This window comes from Montipora capricornis, chromosome 6 (assembly GCF_036669925.1).
Source record: "Montipora capricornis isolate CH-2021 chromosome 6, ASM3666992v2, whole genome shotgun sequence".
Classification (NCBI taxonomy): domain Eukaryota; kingdom Metazoa; phylum Cnidaria; class Anthozoa; order Scleractinia; family Acroporidae; genus Montipora; species Montipora capricornis.
The window spans coordinates 74,496,165-74,517,232 of NC_090888.1; the positions used below are offsets into that span (position 1 = coordinate 74,496,165).

General features: G+C 39.3%; 2 protein-coding genes and 1 pseudogene across 2 annotated transcripts in view; 2 read left to right on the forward strand and 1 right to left on the reverse strand.

Annotated features, from left to right (window-relative positions):
- Positions 1 to 2,650: 2,650 nt before the first annotated feature.
- Positions 2,651 to 5,843, forward strand: LOC138050870 (uncharacterized). Its single transcript, XM_068897132.1, has 2 exons — positions 2,651 to 4,992; positions 5,704 to 5,843. The coding sequence occupies exon 1, from the start codon at positions 3,082 to 3,084 to the stop codon at positions 4,219 to 4,221; it is 1,140 nt and encodes a 379-aa protein (XP_068753233.1). The 5' UTR covers positions 2,651 to 3,081; the 3' UTR covers positions 4,222 to 4,992; positions 5,704 to 5,843.
- Positions 5,164 to 9,679, forward strand: LOC138054440 (uncharacterized; annotated as a pseudogene).
- A 9,711-nt stretch (positions 9,680 to 19,390) lies between these two features.
- The window catches only part of LOC138054441 (bone morphogenetic protein 1-like), a 23,640-nt gene continuing 21,962 nt past the window's right edge, over positions 19,391 to 21,068 (reverse strand). The window contains exons 3-4 of the mRNA XM_068900878.1: positions 20,935 to 21,068; positions 19,391 to 19,479 (exon numbers count right to left, since the gene is read on the reverse strand). The exon at positions 20,935 to 21,068 is cut by the window's right edge and continues 259 nt beyond it. Coding sequence (XP_068756979.1) covers positions 19,391 to 19,479; positions 20,935 to 21,068 — 223 coding nt within the window. The remainder of the gene's footprint in view (positions 19,480 to 20,934) is intronic.

Consider the following 21,068-nt stretch of genomic DNA (forward strand, 5'->3'; position numbering starts at 1 on the left):
CTGATGCGATGTTGTGTAATACCTTTTTTGTCAGAAAGACGCAGGCTCATCACAAAAACATTTCTTGCCTTTTCGCGTACTTCTAAACGTCGGAATTGATCCAAACTTTCCTCAAAAAAAGTTTTTTCTCCTTTCTGGCTTTATTCAAAGAGAAATTTGGCATTCCGACGAAAACATTTTTAGTTTAGCAACGCTTAACGCAATCATTTACCATATAAGGTCAAACCAAGGTATATGAGCTGATAACCGAGATTGAGTGAACCAATCAGAGCACGCGAAATGCATTATCCGAGGTTGAGAATTTAATAACTACTGTTATCCAGGATCTCCTTGAATCATTAAAGTTTCAAATTACTCGCCCGATTACTCCTAGAATTGTACTTCACTGAGTCTATTACCATTACAAATTCGCTGAAGCATTTATTATGCGCGTTTTCGCAGTAAAACGGCAGCCCCGGCCGTTGGTTGTCATAAAAACATGAACATTTTGTTATTTTAACTTGTCTGTCACTTTTAAGAAGGGTCTCTATGTCTGTAGCTAAAATGTAAGAAATAAGCTAAGAACCGCAAAATCTCTTATTTTTGGTACAACCCAAATTTCAATCTGATGTTTGCCGGTTCACTAAAGGAATATGAGGTCATCCTCCTTTGGTTTCACGTAAACGATTATGCCAAATCTCTCTAATATTGAGAGCTCTGGAGCTGGCGAAGGTAAGGTATTGCATGCAGTATCTGTCCCGTATTTTGCGGTACTTTTGTAGATTGATTTTTGAGTCTCTTAGAGCTAGGCTAACGAGGACGTTTGCTTTTAAGTTGCATACACGTCAATTATGAGGGTTACGATAACTAGGATATAGAGAATAAAGCAAATAAACAGTGTCATCCGGCGAAACAATTTCAGTCGAAAATTGTCTTGAACGTCATCGAAGCTAACAACAAAAGAAGAGACGCGTTGTTGACCAGAAAGCTCCGGCATTGACTTACAAAACAAAGAGAGATTTGGTCAATTAGGGAATCGTTGGCTTCCCTCTGAAACCTTTTATGAGAGCGCTGCTAAACAGTGTATTATGAAGGGCGCGGCTTTTGTAGAATTTTTGTGAAAATTTTTTTGCTTGTCTTGAAACGAGGTAACTGGGAGGAGGCTAGGACGACCCACTTCCGACGTACCTCCGACAAGGGCGTTTTTCAATTAATACCAGCAGCCGGAGCATTTAAAAAAGCTAAGCATATCGCGAAAGCAAAAACAATGATAAAAGGGAGTTCAAGAAAGACGAGGACGACGGCAAAGACAGCGCCGTAGAACAAGAATAGGGAGCTTTAGCAACGACGACGGGAACGGCAAAGAGAACGTCATGTAAAAACATAAATTCATGTTATTGCGATCACTTCGCGACTATTCCAAGCCTTTTAATATGACAAAGGTGTTTCAGTCCCTCAGGAATGAAACCGTTACGAGCGGCGCTTAATTTAGGGGAGAAAAATGAAAATTTATCTCCAAGTGCTGTTGTTCTCCATAACACCTCAAACTTGATAATTTCACGTTGTTGCTTTGCTGACGACGGCAAAGAAATGGACAAAAATGAAAAACGCACGTGCAGGGCGTGCAAAGCTATTGTTTTTGCCCACTAAATATGCAAATTTGTGACGTTCTCGTTGCCGTCGCCGTTGTCGTTGCTAAAGCTCCCTAATATTTGGGAGCTTTAGCAATGACAACGGCGACGTCAACAAGAACGTCACGAATTTGCATATTTAGTGGCAAAAGACAATAGCTTTGCACGCTCTGCACGAGCGGTTTTCATTTCTGTCTATTTCTTTGACGTCGTCAGCAAAACTACAACTTTTAATGACCATCTTTAATTTTTTATGAAGTACGTCAGCATTTAAAGATAAATTTTCATTTTCTACACTAAATAATGCGTCGATCATAACGTTTTCATTCCTGAGGGACTGCCATACCTTTCTCGCGATAAAAAAAATTGGAATAGTTCTGAATTAATTACAATGATGAGAATTTGTGTTTTTTGATGAAGTTCTCGTTGCCGTTCCCGTCGTCGTTGCTAAAGCTCTCTATTATTGATTAAAGTACATGTAACAGGATTTCTTATTGACCAAATCTGGAAATAATTGGACAACAAAGTTTTGGCAGGAAGTCCGATAGCCCACTTTTGATATATTAAAAGTCATTCCTAAACAAAACGCATCATCTCGAGGCTCTAGGGAATAAACTCATACAAATCGTTATATTTATTCCCCAGAGCCTCGTGATGATGCCTTTTGTTTAGGACTGAATGTTAAAGTGGTACTACGACCAAAAAACAATTCTTTTTTTTCTTTGGGTTTCAAAACTATGTTTATTAAACACTAACTGACCCAAGTTTTAAGTTCTGATTTTAAAAAGACACCGGTTTATTTTAACTGGAATTTTCTTATTTATTCGTCCGATTACTAACTTTAGGGAGAAAATGACATCAAAGACTCACTAGTTTAAGAGTGCAATGCGTTTGTACGCGACGAATTAATATGCAGCACGGGAGTTTCGGGCTCCCAGACTTTTAAACCCGTGTTTTGCATATGTAATAAATTGCGTTTACACGCTGAAATTTTAAGCTAGTGAGTAAATGACGTCATTTTCTCTAGATCCAACCAGGAGCCCATAAGTAGGAGCGTCCAACTCCCATACTGGGCCTATGTCACGGCGTTTTCAGAGACCGATTTATTTTTAGATCACTTTTTCGCGGTAAAAATGGAAGTCTACTTCCGGTGCTAGGAAATGTGATACATCGGGATGTAAAAAAAAATGGCGGCGCCATGCTGGTCTTTCGAGAGTACTTTTCTCTGAATAAAAGTCCCAGTTTTTGCTCCGTTTAGCCGTTTTCCTCTATTCCACTCCTTTTTTCTTCAAACAGCACTTTCCCGTAGTTCTGTGTAATTAGACTTTGAACACTTTCCGCGCACGTAGTTGCGGAATTTTGATCGACTTCCTCGGCCTAGTGTCTGATGTCTGAAACAAGACCGAATCCTCTTTAGAAGTGTGTAAAATGTGAATCTTGGTTATGAAATATTCTAGTACCAGTCGTAAAGATGAAGCGGTGTAATTCAAGTGAAGACTGTCATGAGTTCCGAAAAAAGGAGCCACATTTGCAAGTGCAAGAGGTGACTCTACGAGGAAAGTCAACTCAGTCATCATCCTCCACCGTGAAGAGCGTTTTGAAGCGGAGCATCGAACTTAAACAGGCCCAGAGAAAAGAAGAAGAAGAGAAAAGAAAAGAAGATACCGCTTCCAAGTGCAAAGATAATCTTGCTTTAAAGCAGTGGGCAACTATCTTGTCCGATGCCGGGTATTATTGTGAGGTGAGATCACTAGTGAAGAGCATGGATTTCATGCCGTTTCCGGAATCGAAAGAAGCTCCGTGTTTTGCTCTAATCGTTGAGCGCTCCAGAGATTTGCCGTTTTCTGAAATTTCAGGCCCATTTCAGGCTGCAAGATTATTGGTATATCCAAACGGTGAATGGCAAATAGATAGCCCCATCGTAGAGTACACAAGACTCCAAGTTGGAATGTTGAGTATGCCAATTAAGTCCGGGCAACTTATTGATCTTGCTCGAAAATGGCTATCCGAAAAGCATGTGCTGTGCCCTGGTTTGGTGGGTAGTGACGAAGAAAAACTAGAAAAAGAACTGGGTTATATTCCCAAAAACGTTAGCGTTTATGGTAGAAATTATGTTCGTTCGGTTGGCTGCAAGATCTGGCATGTCCCTGGTAGCAATTACGATCAGATGCAAAAGATGTGCGGTGAGTGTCTTGAGTGCTACAGATACGTGAAGAATGCCCTTGCCAAAAAACAGTCCTTGAGCTCATCTAAACGGGAGAAGCGACAAAATCCCAGCAGCAATTATGCAATTAAGTATTTGACGCCAAGAAGTAAGTCCATTCGTCTCGGGAAAACAAGGAAACTACGATCTCGAATGACTAAAAAAGTCAGGAAACTGTACAAGCAAACGAGCATTGAATTGCCACAGGAGCAGTCGTCGGAGCTTTGTAAGCTGGTTCAGGAGATAGAAAATTCGAACGAAGGGAAGCAAGAGCTTGAAACGATTTTTAGCGAGGGGAACCAGCTCACGGATAAGAAGGGTTGCAAAGCAGGAAATTGCGTCAAGGGTATTTGGGAGAAAGATAGGGACGGTTTCTTTAAAGATCAAAGAAAAAATGGTGAGTTTTAAAGCAATCTTTATGTTTTTAATTCCAAGATGTACTTTTTAAGGTTTTCTTTCACTTCGTTAATTAGCCTCTGTTTTGATCATAGTATGTTGCTTGTGCCTCTTTATATACATATGCCCTATGCACATTAACAAATCACGTTTATTAAACAAGGTTCCAAAAAAGTCACGAAGTTGACAAAGAATTCAAGTGAACTTTAACTTGTTTTTACATTTGCCCTAAATTTGTAGTTGTCAAAAACCAGCAAACAACTTTTTGCAAAGAAATCTGTATTTTAAACCATAGATGTTTACACAAGTTTTAAAACAATTTTGTTCAAGCTTTGGTGTGAATGGGGATTAGTCTGTTAGCCAAGTTCAAGGTCTGTATGATAGGTCTATAGAGACCTAATAGGATGTTCATAAATATGGCTTTCTTTCTCCAGGACAATAAATATGTGGAAGACAAATAAATTTTGTAGATGTTAAAAACTTTGTGTAATGTTATGGTAATTATCAGATCAAGCAAAGTACAATTAATTATTACATTTTGTGGCCTTTTTGGTGGTGATAGTTGAATTGAATAAAAAAGAAAGGCCTTGTTTGAAAATTCTGGTGTCTACCTTGAAGTTACGGACCAAAAAATTGACCAATCACAGAATAAGAAATATAAGAAATGACTCAGTAAAAAAAACTATCAATGCTCGTAATTGTAAACTCATATTGTTCTATAATTCTCTCCTACAGTTACTGGAAAAAATGGAAATCGTTGGTCAGCAGTAACCATTCGAGTTGGTGAGTGTTTACAGAGGTTGAGATGAGTGCAGTCTGCATTCTGTTGCCTGTACAAGAAGTATGACTTTTCTGTCAGAACCAAAAGTGAACTTGACCATTGTTGAGCATGATACCATTGGATTTTCTCACTTTTTAAGTTTTGGCTGATCTGCATGATGCAGCATATCAAACATGAGACACATTGTTTCATCCAATTTCCAAGCAACAATAAGTGAGTTGAAAACGTGAAGTTTCCTTTAGTATTTATGGAATTCAAGGTGTCTCTGGATATCAGATGAAACACAGTGTTGAAAAAGCTGCCGTTCCCAAAATTTGGTGATTTAAGATCTAAATTATTGTTTATGGTAATGATTTCCTTCAATTTCCCTTCATGAACTATTAATGAGTTGGAGAATGCTATTTGAACATAACAAAGACAAAGCTGCTCACAATTTAAATTAAAATTAGAAAAGAAGTGGAAAACTTTAATGTTATTTGAAATTGTAGTTACTTATTTTAATTTTTCTTCTCTAAAAACCATTTACCTTTGTTAAATTTTAAATGACGTGAATTTATTACTTGTTGTCCATTGTCATTACTTATTACTCTTAAAGTAATTTTATTTTTTTTTTACTGTTATAATAATTTATTTGTTGATGTATGTTGACATTCAATAGTTCTAAGTTAATTTACAAAAATCATTTTTTCTTTTTATTTTTTACGTATGCATAGCCCTGGCTGTTTACACCAGGAGCCCTTCAGCATATGAGGCATTACATAATCTGAAGATTTTGCAGTTGCCTCACTCAAAAACCTTGAAGAAAGTCATCAACGCTGGTTCTGAGAAGGCTGGTATTGATGAAGAGTATCTGCTTAATCAGCACAAGACCTACACTATGTTCCAAAAAGAAAGAGAGAGGATAGGCCATCCCAGACCATTAGGGCATGGAGTAATGATGTGGGATGAAGTCAAGGTTTGCACTAAGCTTATTTTCTTCACAAGTAAACCCCTGAACAAAAATGTAAAAATTGTTTATTAAACTGGTGAATTGGTGAGTTTTTCTTGGTTTGAACATGAATGTAGATGTATCACGCGAAGTTCAATGAAAGGTGTTAAATATAATTTGTTAAGTAAATCAAGTTTCAATTGGATGTTTTTGTTTTTGTTTTTTTTTCCTCCACATAACCAGAAGAGGTAGTTTTGGATCTAAAAAGTGACTTAGAAGCAAATGAAGAATAATAGTAGTCTGTAAATCTGGATGGAGTAAATAAAAATGCTGTCAATTGCATGCAATTGAAAACACTTCATGTGTATACATATTTCATGAGATTTGCAAATTTTCTGACATAGTGTATTAATTTTCAATATCATTATTTTATTATACACTGCAGATTCAGATGAAAATTGCCTGGAATCTCAAAGGGGCTGGCATTACTGGCTTTAGTACTTCAGAGGATGAGCTGAAGGTGCTACACGATGTGTTCAGCACAGCGGTGGAGCCTGGTGCCCAGAAAGCGTCTTACATAGTGCAGTTCCTTTGGAGAGACCTAACCTCTAACTTTGATTTAATTGGTCCTTACTTTCCTGTTGGAAGTTCTATGCAATCCAGTGTTTTGCAGGAGTTTTTAAGGTGTCAATTATGCTGTGTGATGGAGCATCATCAAACCTTACTGTATTAAAGCTTCTCTCTGGCCACCCTAAAGCTCAGTTTCCTGCTAGACCTGATGCTGAAACATCCAGGGAATGCTACTATGTGGATGCCTCATTTACAAATCCAGAGGACCCACTGGGAAACCCTATTTTCTTGATGATATGCCCAAGCCATCAGGTGTGTATCACGTGCACACTGTATTGTAATATATTTGTTTGTACTGTTATTTGGGCTGAATTGTTGCCCATTGTTTTGTTTAAATTTAGGCAGATTTCTGACATGTTTTAGAGACTGTAGTTAACACATTTTCGTGAGCAAAACATGCAGATATTCATCTGCACATGTAGGATTTATCTAAATGAGCTTAGGCTATAGATTTTGCAGTACCACTCAATATAGTAATAATTTGCTTGAGAATTGAGTTTATTATTTTCTCTGACAGTTTATTATACATCTTATCAATGAATGAACAAAGTGGAGTAAGTAATAAAGTGTGTCAGTAATGAAATAATTTGTCCTATTTTATTAATCCAGATGTATAAGTTAGCTGAGTAAATAAATTATTGATGAATAAATGTATTGAATGAAATAAAAACTCATTTTGTTTCGTAGCTGAAAAACATGATAGCAGCCCTTTATAGTTCAAGGGAACAGGGTGCCAAAGACTTCTGCAAAGATGAAGAAAAATTTGGATGGAGCACAGTTGAGAGGGTGTTTACCCAAGAACTCGAAAGGGCAGAAAATGGGCTGAGCCGTAGAGTTCCTGGGTTAAAATATGCATTTGTATACAGGGATAACTGGACGCGCCTGAATGTGAGGCCAGCGAAAATAATGCAGGTAGGTAGGTTTAGTACATGTCCATCACACGTAACCGAGCTTGATGCAAAGCCCTCCTGAGGATTAATTGATAGCAAGGATCACCTTTTAAATCATGCAGGATTGAGCCTTTCAATTTCTATTTGTAGCAACGGTTTATGATAGCAGCCATCAAAGACCTTGCAAACGAACCAAATGAAGATGCAAGTGCATGTGGAAAGACAGCAGAGTACCTAGAAGCATGCAACCTGATATTTGAGCAAGGTCTCCTAAGCCGCCGAAGGATTAATGATGAAAAGAGCCCTGTTTTAGCAAACGTAAGGAAGGGGATGGAATTTTTTGAAAATTGGTGTGCTAGCCATGAAGGAACAGGTAAATGGTCAATTACATTAGAAGTAATTGGTAAATTACAAATTTATTCCTGAACACATAAAAAAAGGACCTTGAATCTAATGTATTACAGTTTAATTATTATGATTTACAATACACAAAGGCCAATGCTTACCCCTCCATGACCCTCTTTAAATAACTGAGGAGAAAGTGCTGCCTTTGTAGTGACATCTGCAAATGGTTAGACTTAATAGTTTTCTCAGATATAAGGATGTTGAACTGTAGGTCCCATCTCACAACACTTGTTCATACTTCATTGTGCAGGACATTAAAGAACCACTAAAGGGATGCAATGAACCCTGGCTGTGACCACCACTAATGTCTGGTCCTATACAGGTCCACATTAATTGGCTTCATGCTGTTGCAGTCACCCTGCCAAAGGCTCTAATCCTTCACAAACTTAACTAAACACTGGTGTTAATTTCAAGTATCAGTAATATCATTGACCAACTGTAATATTGTCTTGTATGCAGTTTTTGAAGATAAATACTCTGTTATCTGAAAACACAGCTGACTAGTTTTCCCACTCATTAAAACTTGTAATTATTTGCAGTTTATGAAGACAATTCAAAGAAATCAAGACAGAAAAAGTTTCTAGCATGGCAGGTGTGTTTTTACATGAGAATAGTTTCTTTGCTAGTACCTCTACACATGCAGATAGACTACCAATACTCTATCATAGTAGCTGGCTATGCATTCAATCAGATGTTTCTCTGGGGAAAGTCCAAAAACCCTTTAACCTTTTTAGCCCATAAATACTAATATCATTGTTCTACTTTCGGGCAACCAGAGGTGACCCATAATTGTTGTTGAATTACAGGTACCATGCATTTTAGTTAATTACCCAGTAATACTATTTACATTGCTAATGTTGATCTATTCTTGTTTTGTAGACATGGGATCTCCTGCGCCTTGTTGTACATGGGTTTTTGTCATTTTGTGACTGGTTCTTTAAGAATGTTTCATCCAATGAGGGATATTTTATCAGTCCACTTCGCATAAATGGTAGTGCGATCGAGTCCATTTATAGTGTTTTAAAGTTTGCAAGTGGAGGGAATCTGTCTGCCCTTTCCTATGGTCCTGCCCTTGGCAAACTTATAAAGAGGAAAGAAATGGACAGAAACGAGTATTCAGAAAAGGGTTACAGGGATGTACCTATCAATGTTGGTGGATCAGATGCAGCTGCTGTTGTGGGATCCATAAACAACCTTGTAGTTCAGAGTCAAAAGTTTTTTAACCATTGTGTGTTTATTTTCCCTGAAAACATTTCACAGTCAACTTTTGGGGACAGGTTGGGAAGCAATGCATGTACCCTCATTGCAGTGAAATTTGGAGCCTATTGCTTTCAGAATAAACTAGAGATTTCTTTACTCTGGGATCAACTTCCAAATGTTTGGCTTGATTCATTTCTCAATGCCATTTGTGATGGAAATGAAGTTTATGATGAGTTGTACTCTGATACTAGCATTTTTTTAGATGTAGAAGATGTTGTCAATACAGTGGGGGATTTATTTAGTATTGAATCTGCTGATCAGTTGATGGGATTCACAAATGCAAATGATTTCAGTGACTTAGTTAACCACGTTAGCAGGGTTATTCATTCATCAAGTGCTGCTCACCACTATGGTATAATTATTGCAGCTGAAAAGTCTGTGGGTTTTTTTGTGAAGGGGAATGACTTGTGTGCTATCATTGATAGTCATCAACAGGTAAACAGCCATGGGGGTGGGATGATCATTATGGCTAACAATCCCAGGTCAGCCATTGTCGAGTACTCAAATGTCCTAACAAATCACAGTTGTACTCTTGACTTGGGGACTCTTAACTGGGTCCAGTATACATGTACATGATCAAGTAAGTTAACTCTTATTTCATTGGCCATATGTAGTCAACAACATCACCAATTAAAATATTATCATCAAGAATATGATGAGTGAGCAATAATTGATTGCAAGCAAGATTGTGTGCACCAGTGCCTGTCTTTTCAGCAAGTGTGGTGCATCCTTATAGGTTATTGTCAGGAGTGCTCAAGGTTAATTTGTTTCCAAGAATCTACCCTTTGTCTCCAAAACTAATAACTATAGTAACCATCATTGGTCACGTAGGTGAGAGTTCATTTTACAAACTGCTTGGCTAGCATAATACACTTGTAAAAAAATGAACAACAGCTTTTTGAAGGTACTTTCAAATTTAAAGGGGATATGTCACTGCAGTTTTGTTGTTTTTGAGTTAGAATGACAAAATAATTTTGTATTCCCTTTATTTACATGTAAAATATTCTTTGGCATTTTAAATGGAAGATTTCAAATGAATTTTGGCAGGAAAAGCCATCCATAATACTCTTTTTGGTTTTTTTTTTTTTCCTGATGGGGGATGAAAAAAAATATATATTGGTATAATTCTTTAAAGTTGCAATCCACTTCCACCTTGCCATTGATAACAACTAACTTAAGACAACACATAATTTCAGTTTACAAATATAGTAAAGAGACAAACTGTATCATCATTTAGGGGTTTTCTTTAAAGGCATCTTGTAGCATAATTCTAAAGTGAGCCCAAAATAGTATGACGTTGCCCCTTTAATCGAGAATACTTCCAGACAAGACTGATTTCAAGTAAACAGGAACAAGCATTTGTCATTGATGTCATGTACACCCGGCCTCTGTTGTTCAAAAGGTGGATAATGCTATCCACTGGATAAATCGCTATCCAGCGGATAAGCGCTGGCAAAGCCAATTGACTTATCCAATGGATAGCTATATTCTATCCCTCGTTCGAACAAGTGGGGCCTGTACAGTAGTTGTAAATACTGTCAAGACTGTTTCAATCATGTATGAAGAGGCTGTCTGGAGATATTTCCTCATGATTGTACCCAAATAAAAAATTAAATTAAATAATCTTTCAAAGAAGTGCTACTCTGAAACAATAAATTAAACATATAGCTGGCATCGCTTCAGAAAAATTCTCAAGCAATTTGTCATATTATGTGTTGTGTTTTACACTTAGTTTAATTTTTTTATTTTCCTATTTTTCAAAATAATAACAAAGAGGGCAAAATTACTGAATTTTTTCTTAATTTTGCTTGAGAAGAGGGCAAAATTACTCGCTCACGATTGGTCGAGCGCCAAAAATTCTCGCTCCTGATTGGCTGAACGTACGTCTTCCACATTCAGTTGGTTTCTTCTGTTTGAGCAAAACAACTTCGTCTTCATCGAAGTTTGTCTTTTAATTCGCGCTGCATTCGCCGAAAAGGCATAAAGATTAAGAACTAGCTTTAAAAGATGATCTGAATTTGAATTTTCGAGTGACAAGAAGAAGGGCAAAATATTTTTTTCACGAAAAGCTTAAAACTTGCATCAGAGTTAGCATCGACTTACATGGTGCCCGGCGTAGCGGGATTGTGTGGTTGAAAAACAAAATGATTCCTTTCGTCAAGGGCTTTCAGTTTACCACGACATCTTGCACCTCAACAAAAAAGGTCACAGAACAATTTGCCATTGACAGGAGGAACGAGTACCTCAAATTTGGTGGATTTCTTTGGACAAACTGTTTGCTATGTTTACGGATGCGTATTTGCAAGTGGTAAAAACCTCTACAGCACAGGTGAATAAAATAAATTGAAGCTTAACATTTGGTTTAATCGTTGTTACAGTTGTTCACGAATGAAACTCGTATTTTCCTCTCGAGTGGATGTAAATAACAATCATCTATACTCGTTTTGGACGCAAAGAACAAGTTGACTTGCTTGTCTGTTTGTCAGTTGTTTTGCTTCTGAGCGAACGAGTGTTTCCGCTTAGCTGTCTGTTTTTCGAGGTGCCTCAACAGTGTTAAGAAAATTTTGCCCTCTTTGTTATTAACAAGTAATCGCATGGGGCCGAGTAAAATTAAGGATTAATATCACTTGTGTTTAGTCGCGCAGCGACGAGGGCAATTTCAGCAACTTCAGAAAACACGCGTGATATTAATCCTTAATTTTACTCGGCCCCATGCGATTACCTATATTAATTAAAAATGGAACCACAACACATGCATTTTTGCTTGATCGACAACAGTCAGCTACTTGCGTTTGGTGGACAAGGTGTATGTCTTGAGTTTCGGCCGAAGCATTTCATCCGCATCAACAACTTTCCCATGGCTCTTGAGGTCCCTCTCTGTCTTAGCGTTCATGAATTCGTTGATACGTGTGTTCGCCAACTTCGAAACTAGGGCTTTAAAAATTCCACCTACAACTTCAGAGTTTGAAGCAGCCTCTGTGGAGACAATCGATGCGACTAACAGACTAAATTCCTCCTCCAGTTCCTCGTTATTTAATACCGAACTCTGGCACATATCAATAAATTTTGTTGGGTACTTTTTCAAGTTTGAGTCAGAAGTGAACTCCCGAACATTGTCATCCACGTGTGTAAGAAAAGGAATAAGCTCCGTTCTTGGGAAAACAAGATTTCCTTCGTCTAAGTTTTGTAAGCTGGAAGAAATTAACGACTTGTCTTTCATTGTGAGCTCTTTAAGCAACTCAAGCTCAAGCTCCACCGTCGCCCTTCTCTCGGCAGATACCTTGCCTCGGCCTTTTTTTGTTGTAGTGTTTCTGTACGAAGCTTTGTCATTCTGTGAAGGGCAGCTCCACAATACCGGTAGAGAGTTTCCTCAGACTCCGGACTGAGTTTTGATGAAGTTGTCTCTGAAGTCACAGAGGAAACCTTTTTCTGTTGTATTTGGGAAAGCACGTTTGTGTAGACCATTTCGTGCAAAACACTGAGAACCCCGTGCACCAATTCATCAGCGAACTGTTGGCCAACCGAGAATCGTTCAACGATTGAGCGTTCCTGGGTAGGCTTTCCGCAGGTAAAATTCGCAAGCATTTTCATCCAGGCTACTGAAAATGCAGCCTTCCTGTTCTTTTTGTCCGGTAGCTTAGCACACTCGTCTACCAAAGTAGAAAACTTTCGACAAAATCCCAGAATCATGAGCTGAAAATTTGGCTTCTGAGACTCGCTGAGCAAATGCTTTGCGAATCGCACCCTCTCCGAGAATTCCTTCACACGGGGGTGCTCCAGTAGTTGCGAACGAATCTTACATTCGATTTCGGCTGCCTGTTCCGTAGAAAATATCCACGATGTCAGCTCGTCGAGTTCATCATCTAAAAGACTGGAATTTGTGCTTGGATAATTCTTTTTTTTCTTGGCTGATTTAGTGGTAGCCGACGGCCGGGCCTTACAACTCTTTCTTTTACTACTCGATGGACGAGAAATCACCCTCACTTGTTCAATTTCCGCCTCTTCCTCTATTACACTTTCTTCTGGGCTACTAGAGCTTTCGTAATCTTCTCCTGAAACATAACTAGAACTATCAGAGGAATCTGCGGTGAATTCACTCTCACTACTGTCCGCCATTTTGGATTTTCTTTATGGCAGCCGAGACTTCCGGTGATGTTTGATTACGTCGATACCTGTCATTGGTCGGAATTCGCGGGAAAATAAAGCTTAAAATAGATCGGTCTCCGAAAACGCCGTGCCACGTACCCTATGGACTTGTACGCTCCTACTTATGGGCTCCTGATCCAACCCTCTTAGGTCCAATCGGCCAGTTTTGAACGTGAGTAATGGCGGACCGTGAAATCCAAAACTTACACTCAAAATAAATAGCCTTTGGATAAAACACAAAGCTCAAAATTTTGCCAGTTAGGTGTTAAGAAAACACGCTTTCAAAATCTGAAGAAAAAAAGGAGATGATTTTTTGATCATAGTACCACTTTAATATATCGAAAGTGGGCTATTGTTTTCTTATCGGACAAGCATCGAGGCCCGTTATTTATAAGATACCTGTTCAATGAAAAGAGGAAGTCGAGATAGCTGCATAGCCCGTGGTTTTGCATAGTTAATTTGCGTTTTCGAGGTGTTCTTGTTGCAATCGACGTCGTCGTTGCGCAAACTCCCTACTTTGATCATCATCATCGTAGTGCTAAGACAGTTGCCTTTGTCGAGGAACTTGCTGGCATTTTAACAACTCAATCATACCGACATAATCTTAATTACACATACCCGATGTGGTGAAAGTTGCTTTGAATCCCTTGTATGTGGTGGTAGAATTACTGTCGCTCTTAAAATGCACCCAAACCATGTTCCCGGCACTAAGCATGTCTTGTGGCTTGTTGGTGCAACACGTCGGCGTAGCAAGGATGGTTCCATAATCTGCTTCAATTCCTTCCACCAGATTGCTTAAATCCTTGAAGCCTCTCTGACCTCCAAGTAGTCGTTTTTGCAATACTCGCTTTGTTCTAATTCGAATTGATCGCTGAATGTGATTTTAATCTGATGTCCTTCCGGTGCGAGAAGAAACCACTGCCACTCGAAGTTCGCCGGGTAGTTCTTTGAGCCATATTTTGGGGTGCTAATCTCAACATTTAAGTAGGATTCTAGTCCACTGGCTACAAAGAAAATGAAATAGCGAAATAAATAAAATTTATTCAAAGGTATTTTGCGTACAATAGCTGTGGTTACACTGGCCCATTTGCCCACGGGCAAGGACGTTTTTGTGTGCAACCGCTTTTCCCAGACCGAGACTGCCCTAGGTTTATTTCCATGAATGCATCAAAAAGAACAAAAGAACTTCACGTTGAAAAGGACGGTTTATCTGATCTCTGAGGTGGCTTGGCCAATCATAAAGCAGAACGTAGCTAATGGCAATGCTTTGAGTTGACCTCTGATACGCTTGGCTAATTTCACGCCTACTTGTAGAACGAGGTAACGTGGCAGGGTCTCGTGCATCACTGAGTATTTCGTTCTCTATTTTCATGAATTTGCCCTTCAGACTGTCAGTTACGAAGTTCATTAAGTCATAATCTTTCTGTTTCTCTGTTTATAATTTGCAAGGTCACTGAACTCATATCTAATTATATTTACCCTAAGGGGAGTCTTTTGCTGTGTAACCGCATCCCCAAGGGTAATATGAAACCTGAGCTGAACCAAACCTAAGCCATTTACCCTCCGGAAGACCCCAAACCCATGCAAGGTGTATGTAACCACAGCTAATAATCGCGTTTCGGTTATCTGCCCCACCCACACTTCGACCGCCAAGAATCATTTACCTCCAGGTCTTTTTCCGCATTCTTTTCTCAGTTTTCGACAAGGAACAGACCTCGTATTCTACAATTTGCCTAAATGAAAATAGACTCCGAGCAGTCCCTATATGTCGCTTTGGTAAGGTCGGCCCAAACGGCTTCAGCGTCCTTCCGATTTTGTTACCCTGCGAGCGGTTGGTTTCTCCTACGCTTCCTCGAGAGAGAAACCACTGCGAGCAAAGGTTAGTTTCTTTGAGTGAGCCGCCGTCCAACACCAAGGACGAATAAATTAAATTTGAACCGGTAAAACGAACTAGTAAACTTGTTTCGGCGCTTGCGAGTGCGTTCAGCTACGTAACTAATGCGTTTAGGCGAGCCTGCTGTGTAGTGATTTCCCGCAAAATAAGACGAAGTATTTTCAAATACATCACGTGGATTATGACGTACTTCGCACATGCTCGATGAAAAATCAAACGGTTGCTCGCAGTGGTTTCTCTCTCGGGAAGCGTAGGAGAAATCAATTGCTATCAGGGTAGATTTTGTTGAACTGGGATGTTGGAACCGTTTGCCCCCCCTCCCCTCCCCTCCCTCGCCTTTCAACCGTGTTAAAACGTGTTCAAACGACGTTGAAAGCATTTCATTTAAAACAAGCTTTAATAACCATTCAACATTTCCCTTGTTATCACAAATGTTGAATGAAGTTGAAGCCGTTCAAGATTGTTTAAGCAAGAAGGAAAGGAAATAATTATGAGAGAAAGAGAACACAGCCAGGCAAAAATAGCAAAAGCTAATCCCGCTGAGTGGCTGGGCCATGCGGAGTAACGGAGTAACTTCAATCCTGGCCATAAGTTGTTGGGACACCTCCCCCTTTGCGCTCTAAAACCAACGATTTCTACTATGTCCTTGAAGGTTTAGAAAAAAATGAATAGAAGCAAGTATAATTGACCCCCCTTCCCCCCCCTCCCCCACCCCGTGAATATCTATCTAATCGTCATTTTAGTTGCAAATTTAAACTACCAATGAGAATTTAGAATAGAGAAGAAAAGAGTGGAGTCTATTCTATTCTGAATGCTCATTGGTGTTTATTCTGCGCGCGCCGTTGACGCTGAGGTTCCCGTTCTGTTGCTAAATCAGCCTAATGACTAAAACACCACGTGCACACGAGTACATACGGGTAACATACGAGTAACATACGAGTAACATGTGGAACATACGGATACATACGAATACATACGACTAACATACGAGTAACATACGGATACATACGACTAACATACGGATACATACGAGTAATACGAATGTTTTTCTCATAAAGAAAGCTCTAATTATAAACCTTGCAAGCATTTTTCACGTCAGCAAACACGTACCCGGTTCAGTTTGAGGAGGGGGGGGGGGGGGGGTGATATTGATCGACCCCCAAAGCTTTCGTTAAATTAGTCACAGTAAAATAAATTCATATGGAGTGCAAAACCCTCAGCTTGCGCTACAAGATGACAATACATGTATATTTGGATGTCGCTGACGTCAACAGATCCGCCATCTTGATTTCACTATTTCACCTTAGTTGGTTATGAGAAATGGCAAAACATCGGTGCAAAATCAAGCCAGAAAGCTTAAATGTAACCATATACATGTACATGTACATGTAAAAATGTACTCGTGTTGTGTTTTACATGTATATGGTTACATTTAAGCTTTCTGGCTTGATTTTGCACTGATCTTTTGCCATTTCTCATAACCAACTAAGGTGAAATAGTGAAATCAAGATGGCAGATCTGATGACGTCATACGACGTCATTAACTTGACGTTTCGTGTGTCTCGACATACATCTTCAGAAGTGACCGTTTGGAATAGAAGTAACAACTAATTTAAATTAAAGAGAAATAACTAATTAACAACAACAATGTCAGAAGCTGAGAAACATTTGCATATTAAAAGCCAAGAAACTCAGTGGTAGGGATATGGAAATGGAAATGGAGTTTATTTACCAATGAAACACATTAAGAAGGGTCAGGAGCTCGTTCAACATGTGTCCGTGCATTCCGGAACGAATTGTAATTTGGCAGTGTTGGTTTTTGAGGAGAGGGGAAAATTGGAGTACCCGGAGAAAAACCTCTCGGAGCAAGGAGAGAACCAACAACATACTCAACCCACATATGAAGCCGGGACCGGGAATCGAACCTGGGAAACATTGGTGGGAGGCGAGTGCTCTCACCACTGCGCCAACCCTGCTCCCCTAATCAGGTAGGCTGATACGTAAGAAAAAGAACTAAGACCATGACTGGTTGTTCTAGTTTTATTGAGGGACAGAATGTAATTTCCGCGAAGATCATGCATATGAAGAGGACGGGAGAGAAAACGCATCTTTCATATAGGCAGGAAAACACTTTAACAAAAAACAAACAACAACAACAACAACATCACACTTTTATACAGTAATATGAGGAAATTTTGAATGCGCTTATTGCACAGAGATGTAGAGTTTTAATTAAGTGGTAAGAGGACATGTAATTTGCAAATATAAATTTTAGTATTCTCTTATTTATGCGATTACCTATATTAATAATAATAATAATAATAATAATAATAATAATGAATACTCCTTACATGGCGGCCGTTTACACAATACATCTTTGATATTGGACATGCATTATGGTCAATTGACACCTGTCAAAACAAGATATCCGCTGACCAGTATCATTTGACCCTATCGGGAGCACAAGTTTAGAGCTCATCGAGGTCAGTTGTTTTATAAGTTGACGGCTGACTAGGTACTAGTTTTCGATTGGATCGCAGGCTCAAACGGGGTTAACTTTTTGTAATTAGGAAACCTGAACATAATTTTCGCGCGCTTTCTGTGGCTCAACGCGGCTACACGGCCATACTACGTGTTCAGGTGGAAAACGGTATGGAAAATATTTTTCCCTGCATTTTTTGCCGGTTTCAATCCAGGTTTGACATTTATAGCTGTGGTGAGGACCACACTGGTGGCTACGCAGTTATTCAAGTCAAGAATCAGATACCCTGCGAGCAGAGTCTCTTTCGATCTTCCTAGATAAGTCGGGAAGAGGAAAGAAGACTCTGCCAGCTGGCTCGACTTTCTTTGATTTGCCGCTCATCCAAAGAAATGGATGAGTCAGTCCAGTTTCAACTTGCCAAACCTGTTTTTTTAATTTGTGCGCATTATCAATCGCCACGCGTCATCAATATTTTTTAAATTTACAACAGCGTGACAATTTTTAACTGTCTAAATTCCCATGAGTATTTCCTCTGTATGTCGGTTACAGAAGCTAGTTTACCAGAATCTGCAGAATTGAGAAACCTATTAATTTTTTCAGTAAAAATTGAAATGGCAATTTAAAAACTTGAATTATCTTGAGGAAATGATTCCTTGGTTGTCGTGTGTTTGCCAGAGTTGTTCGAAAATACCCGCTATTGTTTGTTTTGTTTTGTGGTTTGGGGTAACTAGTCACGCGTGACTGACTCCCGAATAGGTTTGAATTTTAAACGCATGCTCAACACGAAATGTCGAGCCGGCTGGCAGAGTCTATTTTCCTCTTCCCGACTTATCTAGGAAGATCGAAAGAGACTCTGCTCGCAGGGTAAGAATCAGAGGGATATAAACTTAAAACTGGGTGTTTCGTTTTAATTTGTTTAAAGAGCCGCTTTTATTGCAATTTTTGTCATATCTTGAGAAGATTTTTAATTTTGAATCAGATAAGGTTCAATGATGCGACCTATTTCAGAAGAGCAGAAACGAAAGAACTCGTTTTAGATAGTTTAGTTTGGTTTTCTTTATTTGATTCAGTTATCGTGAAGGTTAACGGGTAAGACTAAACAAAAAAACAAACAAAATTGTTTTACAACGAAAAAAGCAAGGTGAACACCATAACGCCAACCCAGTGGGGCCTACATATCATGCATGCGCACAACCATTTCACCCGATTTATTGGCAGCCATGGACTACTGTTTCAGCTTTGCATGGCGTAGCCAAGACAGAAGGCAGGTGTTTTAGACACCCCTTTAACTGGCAGCTTCACACAACAAATGTGGTAAGCTGGGTTGGGAACAGCACTGCAGTTCTTCCACGGCAAGCGTGTGGGAAGGTGGATTCCTTGTTTAAGTAAGGTCAGTAAGAATAACTAACCCTGGAGCTCCGCTTTTAGGCTTGGCTAAATTCCGTGTATTTGGACAGTTTAACAAAAATTTCAGTCTGATATTTGCCGTTTGAGGTCATCCTTTTTTGGTTTTACTTAAGCGATTACGCTAAATCTCTCTAATATTAAAAGCTGGTGAAGTTAAAGTATTGCATACCCCGTCTTTCCCGTATTTTTAAAGTTATGATTATTTTGGTATTTTTAAAGTTATGGTTATTTTTTTAGAGCTAGGCTAAAAAAGGAACTTTGTTACTAAACTTGCATTCAGGTCAATTGTTTTATAAGGATAAGTACGTTATAGCGAATTTTGCAAATGAAAAGGTGTCATCTGATCGACGAAGCCATTTCAGATGAAAATTGTCGTGAACGCCATTGAAGATAACAACAACAAAAGAAGAGTTGACGCGTTGTTGACTAGAAAGCTCCGGGCCTGACCTAGAAAACAAAAAGAGTTTAGGTAAATTTAAGAATTGTTGGCTTTTCTCTAGCATTACATATATAAGAGCGCTGGTAAGCATTGAGGTATGAAGGGGTCGGCTTAATCTCCTACCCACAACGCTCCTCCTGAGGGAGGAGCGTTGCGTGACCACACAAAGAACGGCTGCGTAGGAGACTAGGGCCGGCGCGGCTTTCGTGTAATTTTTGTAAAGGGTTTTTTGCGTGTCTGGGCACGCGAGTCTGGGCACGCGGTCTGGAACGAAGATAGGACGACCCACTCCCGACGTACTTCAAGCAAGAGTGGTTTTTAATTGATCGTGGTACAACAATAGACGGAGCATTGAAGAAAGCCAAGGATCTCGCAAAGCAAACACATGTACTCGATGTTGGGAGACGGGGATATGCGTATAAGCGAGTAATGATAAAAGGGCGTTCAAGAAAGACGAGGCCGACGGCAAAGACAACGTCGCAGAGCAAGAATAATATAATTTATTGGTTAGTACATATAACAGGATTTCTTTTTGCTCAAAACTGGAAATAACTGGAGAGCAAAATTTTGGCAGTCTGAGGAAATTTTCGAGTCCAATTGTTTTTTTATTTATCGGACAAGCATTGAGTCCCGTTATTTAGAAGATATTTGTCGTAAAACAGATCCAGAAGAAAACCAAAACGCAATAACATTCAAAAACGATTTAATCGAAATTCACTTGACTCGTGCCATGTACACAATACTCAGAAATCGTAAAACCTCAACTGAACTTTGATACGTGGACAAAACGAGATAAAAGACACAAAAGTACGTGCTAATGTAATCACCGAGGTACACGTCAATCAAATTAATAATCAAATGACAATCATCAATGTACTGTTCGGATGTACGGTCCAACAAAACAAATATTGTAACAAACGATTTACGACACAATACCTTAAGTTTTCATTGAAAAGAGAAAGTCTCGAGATAGCTGCAGAGCCCATGATTTTGCATTGTGATTAGGCGTTTTCGAGATGTCCTTGTTGCAGTGGCCGTCGTCGTTGCGCCAACTCCTCACCAGGGAGTTTAAGAAACCCTGACGGCTACGGCAATAACTTCACTTCAAAATATAAGTTTTTCTAAGAATTTCATTTGTACAGACGGATTAGAAGTAAAGGGTGAGACTGAAAGATTCACTGTAGTTTGTCCACGTTGTCACCAAGACCTTAAATTTGGTTATTTCACGTAATAGTTTTGACGAGTACGCGAGAGAAATGTTCAAAAATGCGTGCCCCACGTGCAGCAAGATAATTTTTCGTCTTTTAACCAATAATATTACTGCTTTTGCCGGTTGCCGTAGCCGTCGTCGTTCCCTACTATCATCGCTGCTTCTAGTGCTACAACAGTTGTTTTGCCTTTGTCTTACAACTTTTTGGCATTTATCACAACTCAATCGTACCGCCACATAATTTTACACATACCCGATGTGAAAGTTGCTTTGAATCCCTTGTACCTGGTGGTAGAATTGCTGTCGCTCTTAAAATGCACCCAAACCATGTTCCCAGTGCTGAGTATGCTTTGTGGCTTATTGGTGCCACTCGTCGGCCTGGCCAGG

Excerpts from the sequence above, each read along its gene's own strand:
- LOC138050870 (XM_068897132.1), top strand. The coding sequence starts at position 3,082 with ATGAAGCGGTGTAATTCAAGTGAAGACTGTCATGAGTTCCGAAAAAAG.